This window comes from Leptodactylus fuscus, chromosome 1 (genome assembly GCF_031893055.1).
Source record: "Leptodactylus fuscus isolate aLepFus1 chromosome 1, aLepFus1.hap2, whole genome shotgun sequence".
In the NCBI taxonomy this organism is placed as follows: Eukaryota; Metazoa; Chordata; class Amphibia; order Anura; family Leptodactylidae; genus Leptodactylus; species Leptodactylus fuscus.
Window position 1 is genome coordinate 111,452,499 of NC_134265.1, and position 14,171 is coordinate 111,466,669.

The 14,171-nt window shown below is 41.3% G+C and overlaps 1 protein-coding gene across 3 annotated transcripts in view; it reads right to left on the reverse strand.

Moving 5' to 3' along the window:
* The window catches only part of SPECC1L (sperm antigen with calponin homology and coiled-coil domains 1 like), a 35,330-nt gene that overhangs the window by 20,452 nt on the left and 707 nt on the right, over nucleotides 1-14,171 (reverse strand). For 2 of the 3 annotated variants that reach the window (XM_075276067.1, XM_075276060.1), the window contains exons 1-3: nucleotides 5,280-5,362; nucleotides 4,484-4,661; nucleotides 104-248 (exon numbers count right to left, since the gene is read on the reverse strand). In XM_075276067.1, coding sequence (XP_075132168.1) covers nucleotides 104-248; nucleotides 4,484-4,661; nucleotides 5,280-5,314 — 358 coding nt within the window. In that variant the 5' untranslated portion in view covers nucleotides 5,315-5,362. Of the gene's footprint in view, nucleotides 1-103; nucleotides 249-4,483; nucleotides 4,662-5,279; nucleotides 5,363-14,171 lie in introns of those variants that run through there. The other variant, XM_075276074.1, reaches the window with a different exon arrangement.

Consider the following 14,171-nt stretch of genomic DNA (forward strand, 5'->3'; position numbering starts at 1 on the left):
AAAATTACACAATGCCAAACGCTTCTCACTACAGGTTAGAAAAAATGTTACAAAACTATTCTAGTCTAGAGGGTTTCAACTGTAGTAACTGAAATATTGATACCTGTGTTGCTTCTTGCTTTGCTGTCTAATCCGCTCATTGCTGCTCCAGAAGTGGGATTTGATACACTGCTTTTCTTTGCTTTCACACCATTACTTGCTGGCGGCACGCCAGCCATGCCAGCTAGGAGGTCATCATTACTTTTAGCCTGAAGAGGAGGTGACAAATTAGAATCAATCGTATTACTACTGACTGATCACATAAGACCTGCATTATTGATTGTATTCTTAAGATTGTCTATCTAGTGACTGAAGTTCAGTTCAGAGTAAAATAAACATTTTTTTATCTTTACAGAGAAAAAAAAAAAAGGGATATATAGGGTCCAGGATCTATGCCATTCTGGGGGAAGAAGGTGTTTCACATTGAAACGCGCATTGGGGCGGTGTCAGCGGGCAGTGAACAGAGGCCTACATTTCTTCATCCAGACTTTCACTTTGTTTTCATCCGTATGCTACTATATAGGGATACGTCATGCCCCGCACCACTTGGGTTATACTGTTAGCTGGGAACATAGCATTGTGGCTTTGACATTTGGGCATATATTGTTTTGGATGTTAATACTAATGTATATTGTCTACAAACATATGAGAATGTGTCACTATAGGCCTATAGTCTGTTAGCGCCCACTTGGCACCTTTCTTATATTGTGTTGTCCTTTGTCATTTTAATATTGGAGTTAATAAATGATTCTTATATTTTCTCAATTCTCTGTTGTGATTTTGATTACCACCTGAATAGTTTTCTGTTCTGTGTATATGTGCAATACAACTGTATTACAGTCTATGGGAGATTAATTATATAGCTAGGGCCAGCAATAGACCAGCCTCAATCGCTATACTCCTATGACAGGCTCTCACAACGTGGGAGCTGTCCTGTAATAGAAAAGGTACAGGGCTCATGGGCGCATCTACAGGGGGCATAAAATAAAACAATGCCCGAGAGAAGAGTGACCTCTGATCAGGGGTATTAGGTTCGGGTCTATGCTAAAGCAGAGTGGCCGCCATATTTAAAGACCAGGCTTCCATCAAACTATCAGGAAAGCATTAAAGTGGATGTCCAGAACCCAGCAATGTTGGATACTGGTGACCTATCCACAGGATAGTGGTACCACCACTGCAGGGTATGTGAGCTCTGTACACTACATAGAGTACAGCTTTTTGTCCGTACACCGTAGTGGTAGTGTCGGGGAATACAGCCCTGTTCCCAATAATCTGCATAGGGGATATGCTGCTTCCAGATATATACCCTGTATACAGCTTCCGGCCGCCAAAAAAGGCGATCAGCATGAATAGGTCATCAGTATCCAACTTTGCTGGGTCCTGGAAATCCCTTTTAAGGTCTTAGAACCTATGTATCTAACGCTACAGTTGTATACACCATTCCATATTTTTAAGAGTGCTGAAGAAAGACACTCCATTCTAAAGCAAGACGGAGCAGAGAGAACTGGTTAGCAATATCTTACATCATCTAGCACAGGGTCAGCAACCCTTGACATTTGAGCTGTTGTGAAACGCCAGCTCCCAGCATGTTCCATTCATGACTATGGGATTTCTAAGAACAGTCAGTACTGGAAGATGTAGTTTCACAACTGAATTCTTGAGACCCCTGATCTAGGGGAAGTAGCCAAGAGGAAAGAGCAGAATTTACGGGGTTAATAAAATCTGAACAGACATTTCCTGTCCGTTCCTATTCCCATGCTGACTGACATTTCATTACACATAAACTTACAATATAAAGCAATAACATCATACACCAAGTTTTCAGATGAGAACATACATGTGCTTTCTATTAGGCTTAAAACCTAAAGAGGATTTTCAATTTTCACAGTAATCTGGAACCATGTCCTAATGCTTATTACTCTAAAAGGGAGTGTACCAAGTTTTAAGCTTATCAGGTATCCATAAAGCTAGGTTCACATCAAGGCAACCTCTCCGTTGTTGGAGTCTGTCATTGGCTTTGAACGATGTAGAGCCGGACCACAAGGTTACACAAGGAGCCCAGCAGAGCCCATTGACTATAAAAGACATGACAGCCATTTTGAAACTAAGTATCAGAGAGAAGAAGTCCTACGTGGATGACTTTTTTCCCCCAACAATTTTCAGCGGTCTCTGCAACATAGTCCCCAATGGAGACACCGACATTGAGGTGAACCCAGCCTAAGATAGTTCTTAAGTGTTTGATCATATCCAACTGCTGCAGAAAGTGCTGTGGAATATGTTGGTGCTATATGAATAAAACTACTATTTCTTCTTCTAATTATCCCAATGACTCATTTCTTACACAGGATGGCAGCCACCTTCATTTATTATAGTGATACCAATTCCTACAGGTAAAATGAGCTGCTTTTGCCAACTAAATATTTATTAACATATTGGTACAAGTAGGCTGACAAGCTTTATTACAGCATTTCATTTTATTTTCAATTTCCAAAGAATCCCTTTAACCCCTTCCGCCGACAGCATTTTTTGATTTTCGTTTTTAAATCTCCCCCTTCCAAACCCCATAACTTTTTTATTTCTCCGCACTCAGAGTCATAAGAGGTCTTAATGTTTGCGGGACAAATTTTTCTTCATGATGCCGCCATTATTTATTCTGTATAATGTACTGGGAAGCAGGAAACAACATTCAGAATGGGGGGGGGATTTGAAGAAAAAGTGCATTTGTGCGGATTCGTTTTTACGGCGTTCACTGTGCAGCCAAAATAACATGTTACCTGTATTCTGTGTTTCAGTACAATTCTGGGGATATCAAATTTATATGGTTTTATTTACATTTTAACCCCTTAACAAAAATCCAAAACTGTGCCAAATTGTTTTTTTCTAAAAGTTGCCATATTCTGACACGTCCGTGTACGTGCATAGGGCGTCTTTTTTTTTGTTGTTGTGGGGCGGGGTGTACTTTTTAGTTGTACCATTTTGGGAAATGTCTTTTGCTTTGATAATTTTTTATTCAAATTTTTATCAGAGTCAAAACAGTGAAAAAATGGCAGTTTGGCACTTTTGACTTTTTTTTCCCGCTACAGCGTTTACCGTACAGGAAAAATATTTTTATAGGTTTGTACAGCAGGCAATTTCGGACATAGAGATACCTAACATGTAGGTGTTTCACAGTATTTAACTACTTTTATATGTGTTCTAGGGAAAGGGGGGTGATTTGAATTTTTGATACTTTTTAATTAAAAAAAATTTTTACATTTTTTTTTAAACTTTTTTTTGGCATTTATTAGACCCCCTAGGGGTCTGGTCACTAATGCAATGCATTATAATGGTAATGCATTACAATACATTGCAAAAAATCATCATTTCTTTTGCAGGCTGCTCTATGCAGCCTGCAAAAGAAAATCACTGCAGACAGTCCTGGGAGCCTTTACAAAGCTCCCAGCTATCATGCCAACTTGATGTCGGACTCTCGGGCGACCGCCATAGTTAAACACCCGGCACCCTCCGTACTAGTACGGCGGATGTTGGGAAGGGGTTAAAGGAAGTCGACCACCACCAAAATTGCTTCTAAACCACTTATATGCTGTTGTAGGCATGGTTAGTCACATAGCCAAACATTGTTTTGTACCAAAGTGCAGTCCTGCGGCCAAGAATCAACTTTAAAACCAAATGCAAAAACAATATTTGTAGGGCATGGACCCAACCATAGGCAAAAAAAGGGTGCTCTGGTTGGCACAACAAAACCCCACAGCTCATTTGCTCATATATAAATTGATTTTCAGTGCAATCTAAAAGGAATACCATTAAAATGTCCATATAGTGTTTCAACTGCAGTTATAGCTGAAATCAGTGCTGGGATATGAGATGGGTGCATTCATGTATTAGTAAGTGAAAAATTTATCATTTGTCAATACTAACAGCAGAGTATCAGATAACCTGTACAGCCATTAAGGCTGCGTTTATATTGTGGCTTTTTGCTAGAGAATTGTAAGCAGTTTTTAATTGCACATATGAGTAGAACATTTTTACAGCACTAGTAAAGAATAGATTTACACTTTAATGGCAGTTTAATGGCAGTTCATATACGGGTGAGATACATGTACTGATGCTGGACAACTAATCACAAAATAGCCAAAACCGAAAGAGCTCCAATAATCAATGTGAGCTCATCAATATGTTTATTTCAATTATTTTATATCCATGACATCCTGTCACACAATGCCACTGGCTAAAGGTCATGTCGCTAACTATACACTCTATCCTATCACGATTGCTAACATGTGAATAACCAAAATGAAAATTCATTAGCATGGCATGATTTGGCTTATAAATTGGGGGCACAACATGTGAAAAGGGGAGTGTCCTCATTAATTGTAAGCAAGGTAAAATGATTTTGATGTAGTTGACAATCTATGTGGCACTTTTTGTAGACACCAGTCCTAACCTTTGATAAAGATGATCCCGGACGGGTGACCTTGGATGATGTAGGTGCGCTGCTGTCTGACTTTGCCCTCTCACTGCCCTGTGGTTTGTTGGCGGCAGGTACTTTGGGGGCAGAGCCTGTGCTCCTGCTTGCTTTCCTCATCCTGGGAGGCCTGTTTGTGATGCATTTACAGCTGAATCTGTGAATTAAGAGAAAGGTCAACAATGTTACGGTAAATTTCTTAGGACAAGGCTGATAATATACTGCAGCACAATAAACATTCTACAATATTTTACAACCTTTAATACAACCACTTTGGGAAAGGAAGAGGAGCTACTAGCTAAACTACAGCTATGTGACTTCACCTTACTCATGCATGTGGTACGGAGTGTACAGTGACATCTCCATCTGTGCACGGTGCAGTTGTAGTCTGTGTGCTGCTCAGTGCTCCACAGGGCGGCGCTCTAAACATCCAAATAAGCCCTTTTCTTTTTACTACTGTGGTACAGAGACAGGAAAACCTCCCTATGCATCAATATTCAATCAGAGGGACAGCAAGGCTGCTATATGAGCTGTTTTATGATTCTGTATAACGTGGAGGTTATTGCAAGTAGTATCCACCATAAATGATAACTTTCTAGGAAAATGCAAGCTTAATAAAGCCACTTATAGCTTGTCTTGATTATCTAATATGCGCCCTAACCTGATTCTGTATCCCTTATAAGCAACATGAAACAGAGGTAGACAGATTTATGTGCAAACACGCAAACATATATACACACAATGAGTATATAATAGAGACAATCAGGTTTGTTACCTGCTGTTACGTTGGACACTCCTAGGAGAACACATGGAGAAAAGAATCTGGACTGTGTCTGATATCACTATGCTGGAGTGATCTCAGATATATATAGCTTTTGGTGCCCGCCCTTGCACCTTTTAAAAATCGCTGTAACCCAATGAGCTCGGCTGCATCAGACATCAGTAAACACTCCGGCTTCTAGTTCACCCCTTGGCAAAGAGCAGCTTTGCATCAGGAGGGTCAAAAAGGTAAATGGATTTAGATTTAAACCCAGTAACTGATGTGGAGGCTGCGGCTCGTGTACAGGGGACAAATCTTCCTTATTTGGCATCTCGCACAGCACTGCAGGGATTCTGACAGACATGAAACGTTCCTAATATTTGGAATTCCATGGAAATGACAGACAAGAGAAAGCTCATACTTGCCCTCCCCCATTTAATGCATCTGTCCAGTACTAAACATAGCATGTACATCTGGATTACTGGGATGAGGACTGATGTACAGCACTTATAATAATGTTGCCTACCTCAGTTTTATAGAACTTTCATCTAATACAGCTCATCTTTGAAGACTTCTAGTATCACTGTACAAAGGCAAAAACCTCTTACTATGCATCACAGTGAGGTAATGAGAAGGCCATCATCCTAAGCCAGGTTTCCTGAAGCGTCATGGTGCAATCCCCTGTGCTCAGCACAGGTAGATAGGGTTAGTAAGTCTCTGAGTGTCTTCCAAGGAGCCAATCACAGCCTGAAGGGCATGGTACCCAGCTGAGCACTGTGCCCCCCTTATTATAGAAATCAGCACCCAGATACCTATAATCCCACTGTTTTATGGCCTTCACAATGCAGTATAAGTGATGGTCACTTTTATATAGTCACTAAGATTATTGTGACAGCTATTTTGTATTTTTTTTTTCATAATATTGTACCACTCTTGAACATTTTTTTAATCATATTTTGTGTCATTACATTCCAAGTGCCATAACTTTTTTTTTCTTTAATAGCGTTCCAAGACATTGATTGCTTTTTGGTTTCCTTTATTTTCAACATTTTCTTACTTCCACTAGGGGACTGGACCATGAAATCCTTTGCTCACTTACTGTAAAACTGAAAATAAATGCGTTACGCCTGTAAAATTAAGAGACTGCACCAAAACTTATATGCATTTATTTTCCAATGCAGCATTAATGGCCAACCCCTCAGCAATGTTTGGGGAATGGACATTTGCTCCTGATCATTACTCACTGGTCTGCCGCAGATCAGTATGTATGTATCAGTACAGTATGGCGAAGAATGAATTGCTCACCCCGATACTGTTTGCATCACTTATGTATCATACAACACAAATGCAAACATCCAACAGACAGGTCTGTAAGCTCGAGCCCCATTGTGGCATAAACGCTACCGCAAAAAATGCAGTCACTGTGAATCCCATCCACACGTTGTGTGGTTTTGGAAATCACAGCATGTCAACTTATACCTATGGAAATGATGCCGGTTTCCCTATAGGTATAATGGAAAAGTGCTGTAGGAAAAACCTGTGATGCATTTGTGCCGTGGTTTTTCCCACAAGGTTTTTTTCCTGAGTCCTGCTAATCTGTGGGGGTCTAGTCAGACCACAAGTGTAAATATTTCCAGGATCACAAGCTACATTGTGCTGAAATATATGCTGAGAAATTTAGGCTTCTTTCCAATGATCAGATAAAAACGTAGCTCACACTCACATTCTTCTATCACAGGACCCATGAACTCAAGTGGGCCCAGCGCTGGTTGTTACTTATTGAGATGTACGGTATCTACTGATATAACATATTTTGGGTAAATCCACCTCCAATTTCTCTTTTTCAGTGCTGCAGACAACGGGCAGATAAAGTAAAACTGTAAGGGTCCAGTCAGGTGACCTCAGCCATGCACCGATTGTTGTTTTAACGGCTCCATAGACTTTTACTGTATCGCTTCATGTGACCATGTGGTCTTTTGGGTCTAGTTCCTGGATGCCCTAATAGATTCATGTCTATGAGGGATCCATAAAATCGGATTATCCTCAGTTGTGCTTTTTTCACGCCTGAGTTCAGGGCCTTATTGTGTAAATGTAGCCATAAGACCGTGTGAACACCAGCACCAGTGCAATGGGGTCATCCCTTACATACAGCCATATAGCTTTCTAAAATCATTCCTCTTAATGCATAGTCACAAAGGTAAAGGGTATAGCACTGGAGGAGCTCGCATCTGAGTGAAACTAGTAAGGTGGCTTTTTCCAGAAAGAAGAATCAACATTTTGTTGATTTTTATTCATGCCTGAAAGAAACCTCCAGCACACAATGTATGTTTATCCAGCTGGTAGGAAGGTATGGCTCAGAGGGAGCAGCCTATTTGCTACGTCATCACTTACAACACCGCTCTCTTGTAGCCACATTACGTACTACAGTGGTCCGGATATCAAAAACACCTCCAACTGGTAACATTCAAGTTATACAAACATTTCTAAAAGCAGTAACAGAGGAATGGCATATCACAAGAGTTCTAAGAAAAGATGTTCCACAATTGTTACATTATGGGACTGAAAGGATTTACTGAAAAAAGACATGTCAGGAGGGGTGAGAAATTCTCTTCTACATGAACCTGTGACCAGGAAAATGCAGTGCAGTCTGCAGGCAGCATGCTATACAGCAGATTCTTGTAGTTGTTCGTAGGGTCACACCGGCGTGCGGCTTTACGTTCCTCGGGTCCGCTTGGGACCCTGAGAAACGGAAAACTAATCCACTTAAAAAACACACCTGTGGACCCCAGAGATGAGAATGTCTGATTTCCGCCTGAAATGTGCTTGCAGGACTTTTCACTCCGCGTTTTTAAAGCATAATGGGGTACTCACCAAGCACAGATGTGAACATACCCTAAAGAACTGATCACAATAACACCTTTAGAGGACCTTTAGATGTCTGTAAAAACATTAGTTCCCAAAATGGTAGAAATAAAAACTACATTTACCAAAAAAAAGACACCTTACACAGCTCTGGTGTCAGAATACGGCAATTTTCAAAGGCATCCGTACCAAGTGATTTAGGCCAAAGAATATGCTGGAGATTTGAGAGCTGTGAGAATTGTTTCATTATACTCTCTTGCAACCATATTTTTATATTTTCGCATATGGTTAGCGCCATACTGTGCAGTGAAAATTCACTTTGTTATATTAGATTCAAACCTCAAAGGCCCGCTTCACAGCTGTATTCGGTATTCTGTTTGGGGAGTCCGCTTGGGGACCCTTGAATGGAAACCTATGTGCATTAAAAAGCGGTTAGCTAAAAAATAAAACACACGGACCCCAAAGACTACACTGGGGTCCGTGTGGTTTACGCTCGGTGTCTGCATGAATCATGCGAAGAGAAAAGTGCTGCAAGCAGCATGTTTTGTGCGGAAACCATGTGGACCCCATTATAGTCTATGGGGTCCATGTGGTTTCTTAGCTAGCCGCTTTTTAAGGCATAGGTTTCTGTTCAGAAGACTCCAAGCAGACTCTCAAATGGAATATCAAACGCAGATGTAAACCGGGCCTAATGAACTTTATTTGGCATTGCGCACCAATTATAATGTAAATGAACAAAATTATAAAGCTAATTCTAACTACATAGAAAAGTCTATGGTACTCACAGAAACAGCCTAGCATGTTACTCAGCCAGTCCCTTTCAGTCTCAGTCGCTGAATGGTGCAACACCATGTTTCAGCTCTTCCTCCTTGGTTGTGCAGTAAGAAGAAATAGGAGGGTTTCGGTAAGGTTCCCATTCTATTGGCTGCTACAGCCCCAATCCTCCTATTTCATGGATAGGTGATGAATTTCATTTGCAGGAAGCCCCTTTTTCTAATGGTGCAATACTGCTACTCAGCAAAAACGTATTGGCGAACAGTCTATGTAAAATGTACCACACGTATTCATAAAATAATCCAACCCAATAAGAAAGGGCAGCAACTAGCCAAATACAAAAAGGGAGCAGAATCTAAAGAAGATTTGTCCCAGACACGGACCTTTAGACCATCTATCAGACAGCACAGCAGATCGGTGTGGGGCGGTAAAGCAGCACATGGAGTCCTGTGTGGTTTTGTAGCTTGGAGTCATGAGAACTCCTTGTGCAGCTGTACCATGCAGTATCCAAGTAAAGTTTCTTTGGGACAATAGCACAGTACATACAGCAATATCCAATCCTACCCTGTATGTTTGGTCTCTACAGAGTGGATGCCTGAGACAAACACAACCTGGAAATAATATAAGGGCAGACGGGATGGACCATGTGGCCTTTTTCTGCCATTAATCTATTCTGTTTCTATTGGATGGGGAAAGAGCACTTCATAAAGTCATTATTGCGTGTTGTGTTACTCAGCGGATGTGTACTGCCAATACACTGGCACGAACCCCAAGAAGCAAACTTAGAATTCACAGCAATTGCCAGATAAAACAGCACCCCTGTAAAGTACTCCATTACTACAGTGCTGTATCACCAGCTGGCTCCCTATTCCACTATATATAAGCTAGTTTGTATGCTGTGGGGGAGGAGAATGTAGTTTTCCTAAGCGTGCTAGTAGGTAACCACAGGGGATTCAGTTAATAGGAAGTGTGCAGCTAGGCGTTTTTTGTACTGGAGATCAGATTGTGAGGGGGAGGTTTGTTCTCCAAAAGCCACTTCAAAGAGCTTGGAAAACACTGGCAGCAACACACTGCAAAGAAACAACAGAAGGATTATTGTTCAGCCTCTCCGAAACCTGCGCAGAAGACACGCCAACTTACGGATCACAGAATAACAGGCGTTCCTGCTTTTATTTCTTTTAATAAACCAAACAGTCATAACAATGTATCTGAAACATCCCTCGTATACCACAGTCTCTAGCCCTCTAAGACCCTGAGGTGACTGCACTTCTGCACAGATAGCAAGTAACAGGGTGAAAAGCCTAAAAATTACCATACATCTCTAGTCTGCAACCTTATAAATTCCCTCCATATTATTTTTGCTTACTTGTATAGTGCCATAGACACTGACAATCAGTATCTCATATTGGGTGTGGGAGGAAACCGCAGCACCCAGAGAAAACCCACACAAACATGAGGAGCACAAACAAACTCCTTCAGATGTTGTCCTTGGTTGGATTACGCTGTAAGGCCATGTCACTGTGCTTCCATATACTTCACTGTAGAAGGGCCATGTATTCACAGCTACTTCTCCATCCTCTCCCTATTTTACAACCCAAGCTATCTAACCCCATCTAGCACACTTATTCGGTGTACAGGAATATCAGATACTTGGAAACCATCAACAAGTAGCCTCTTTGCTGATGATGGACTGTGATGACATCCACGAATACATCGCCATAAATGATGCCTGCACATTACTTAATAACATACATATGATGGACAAATGGTTGTAATATTTGAGATAGTGCCTTCATCTATTGGGGACTGTCGGGCACATTTAGATACATCATTAAGCATCATGGCTTTTACTATAAACAGGATTTGTGGTCTTAGTGTAAACAGAGCCTTAGAAATAATGAAGCTATAAAGTTACAATTAGCAGATCTCTGACTTTCTGCTATATGTATGTTTAGGGATAAATGGGGTTTCCAGGCCGCAAGCTTGTTTTTTTATTTAATGCTGGATACCTATCCACAGCATAAGCAATCAATATTTGATCAGGAAAGGTCCAACACCTAGATCCTGCACCGATCAGCTGATCAGGCTGCCTCCAGGTGCCGGAAGCAGCTCTGCATCTATTCCAGTAATAGGCACACAGCTGTAATTCCAGTACTTAAACAGGAGCAGAGCTGTTTCCAGTGCGCTGAAGCTGATCAGTGAGGGGTCTGGCACACTGTTCACTCTACAGAAACACAGAAGAGAGGAAAGGCCAATATACAAAAGATGTAAAATTATCTGTGCTATAATCATGGTCCAAAGAGAGGAGTATGAATGGAGCAGTGGTCACACATACACACGATCACTCCATTCAGAATTTATGGGCCTGACAGACAGCCAACTGGTGGCCCTCAAATGTTTCCATTGGCTCTATAGAGAATGGATGGAGCTGCACAGTTGGCGCATGTTACCCTAGAGACTGCAGCGTGCCCGCTCTCTCACAATTCTGCTGTGGATATTTCCCTTCCACAGATAAGAATCAGCATATGCAGAGTTAATCTGCTTTTATGTAAGGGAATTTATCTTTTCACAGTGAGTATGAGATTTGATTCTGATCCCTTTCTCATTGAGACTTAGATCATTAGAAAACAATATGTCAACGTAAGCTCATGTTTCCTCAAGGAATCTCAGTAGCCTAAAGTGATTGAGCACTTTGTTAACTACCTTTTATATAACATCCACTCCCAACCTAGTCTGAGACCTCACAGTTAAAGTGTAAGTATCCCTTTTTTTCATAAATGAATACTGCAAGTCAAGGAATCAAACCTCATATAAGTGCCCATGTCATCAGCTTTGCTTCTTATCTGTGTCATTTTAGTCAATTACTCCATACAGAAACTGATAAGATTACAATGCAGTCTATGGTGAGTGGGAGGGAGGAGAAGAATAATATACAGAGATATGAGCGAGGTGAACACTAACTTACTCTACCTTCTAGTGTACCATGATGGATAGCTAGTAAGTGGATGGACTACAAAGATGGGCACAGAAGCTAGGCCTGTTCTCACCCCTAGAATCAGAGATAACCTATCAGGTGTTGTTACCTGTGTTATGGAGGATGGCTTTACTATAGTAATGGTACACTATAATGGTATGCTCACATACGGGAATTATTACTTATGTTTTATCATGAGTTGTAATACAATAAACGCATGGAAACTGACACCTGCCTCCCACTGCCTTCAATGGGATTCAGCATCACCAGTAGGACTGCAGAATTTCACTACAAGCTTGAAAACCCACTTTCCGGGACAAAAAGAAGTGACATGTCAGTGCTTGACATAAATTCTGTGCATAAATCACGTAGAAATAACATCAGGTAGCTACATGTGGATTTGTCCTATACAATGGATCAAATCCAAGTGCGGGATCTGCAGCAAATCAAACTGCAAATCTGAATTCTGCTGTAGATTCCATTCTAAACACACAGAAAAATGTGACTCTATCCTAAAGGCTATTTACAGATTGGGTTCTTTTAAATAACCTTTAAAGAACTATCCCTAAGGCAGCAAGTTACAATTTCATCTGTCACTCAACAGCTTCAATAGTAAGTACTGTGAAATTTTATTGAAAGCTGTTTATTTTCTATTGTTTAAGGAATGTCTCACAGTCTGATCCTAGCAGAAAGAATTTCAATCTCAATGAAGCTATAACAGCTATGAAGGATCCATCATAAAATAACCTTATGGGCTCCATTGACCTATAAGGCTAGGGATAAATGGCAACTCTGGACGCTTCTTCACCAATGTAAGGGAATGGAGATACATTGCCACCCCAAGGATGCTGTGACGTCTAGTAGTGATACAATCCAGCACTGCTCAGTCTGAAACTAGAGTCACAATATTCTGGGGTTGCACCGTGACTCCACTGACTTACATTAGAGAAGGAGCCATGCGGAACAACAGTGATCATTGGTCACACAATGGGAGTCGCTGTGTAGCCCTATCCTTAAAGGGGTTTTCTGGGCAAAATTTACTGATGACTTATCATAAGTATAGGTAAGTGTAGTGGCTAATCAATGCAGCTTAGCTTCCACTCAACTATGGCCTTCTTCAACTCTGTGGTTGCTTCAGCCATCTTTTCCGGTGTGGCCTGCTGGGGGAGCAGTATATCAACCAGGGACAGAAATAGACTTGACAGGCTGATCAGAAGGGCCAGCTCTGTCCTGGGGAGCCCCTTGGACCCAGTACAGGTGGTGGGTGACAGAAGGATACAGTCTGTGGTGACCTCCATGTGGGAGAAAAAATCCCACCCCATGTATGGGACCCTGATGGGACTTGGCAGCACTGTAAGTGACCGTCTGCTTCACCCCAAGTGTGAGAAGGAGCGCTATCGCAGGTCATTCCTTCCAACCACGACCAGGCTGTATAATCTACATCAGACCAAGCGTAGATCACTCTGCGCAGAGAACTAATGATTATGACGATGACCATGAGGTCTTCCTCTTTCGTTCCTTAGCTGCTATGGACTCCTAGTATATCTTCTCAGCATATGCGTGTCTACGTCTGTAATATACGTCTGTGTATTACACCTGTGTATTATCCTGTACCTGTATTACTATGCTGCTGTAACATACTGAAATTTCCCCAATGTGGGACTATTAAAGGATTATCTTATCTTATGTTAAAACAACTTATCTTATGTTGAAATAACCTAAGGTGACCACTTTACAGAGAACAGGGATGTCTACGTTCTGCGTATTAGCTAACAGTTGCATATATACCCCACAATGCAGAGAATTTACTAAAATAGTCACATCAGATGTCGAGTGGAAGAAAGGTCAACTTGATGTCTCTCAAATCTCATTACGCAAGTTAGGCCAACACCTCGGGTAGGGGTCGGCAACCTTCATTGCTTTGAGTTGACCACATGTGTATACGGGGAAGGAGCCGTCTGTCTAAAGAACTTTGACCAGCAGATAGTAGAGTTACAATGCCGCACCCCAATACCTACAATATCTCTCTTATCAGCAGTTAAGATGAACCTATTGTTGACTGTCAAAACAATATTACAGGGTGGACTGGAGCGTTCTGGCATCAGATCCAACAAAAACTCAGTCCATATGATCACTACTTATGTCACTAAGCTACGGCAAACACACAGATAGACATCTCTGAATGAGAACAGAGGCCATTGATGGCCAAAGACATTTCTAGGGAAATTGTCCCCTGGCATTAGATTACTGACAATTCTTCCAGACACAAGTTGGTGGCAATAAAGCAAACTGGACAG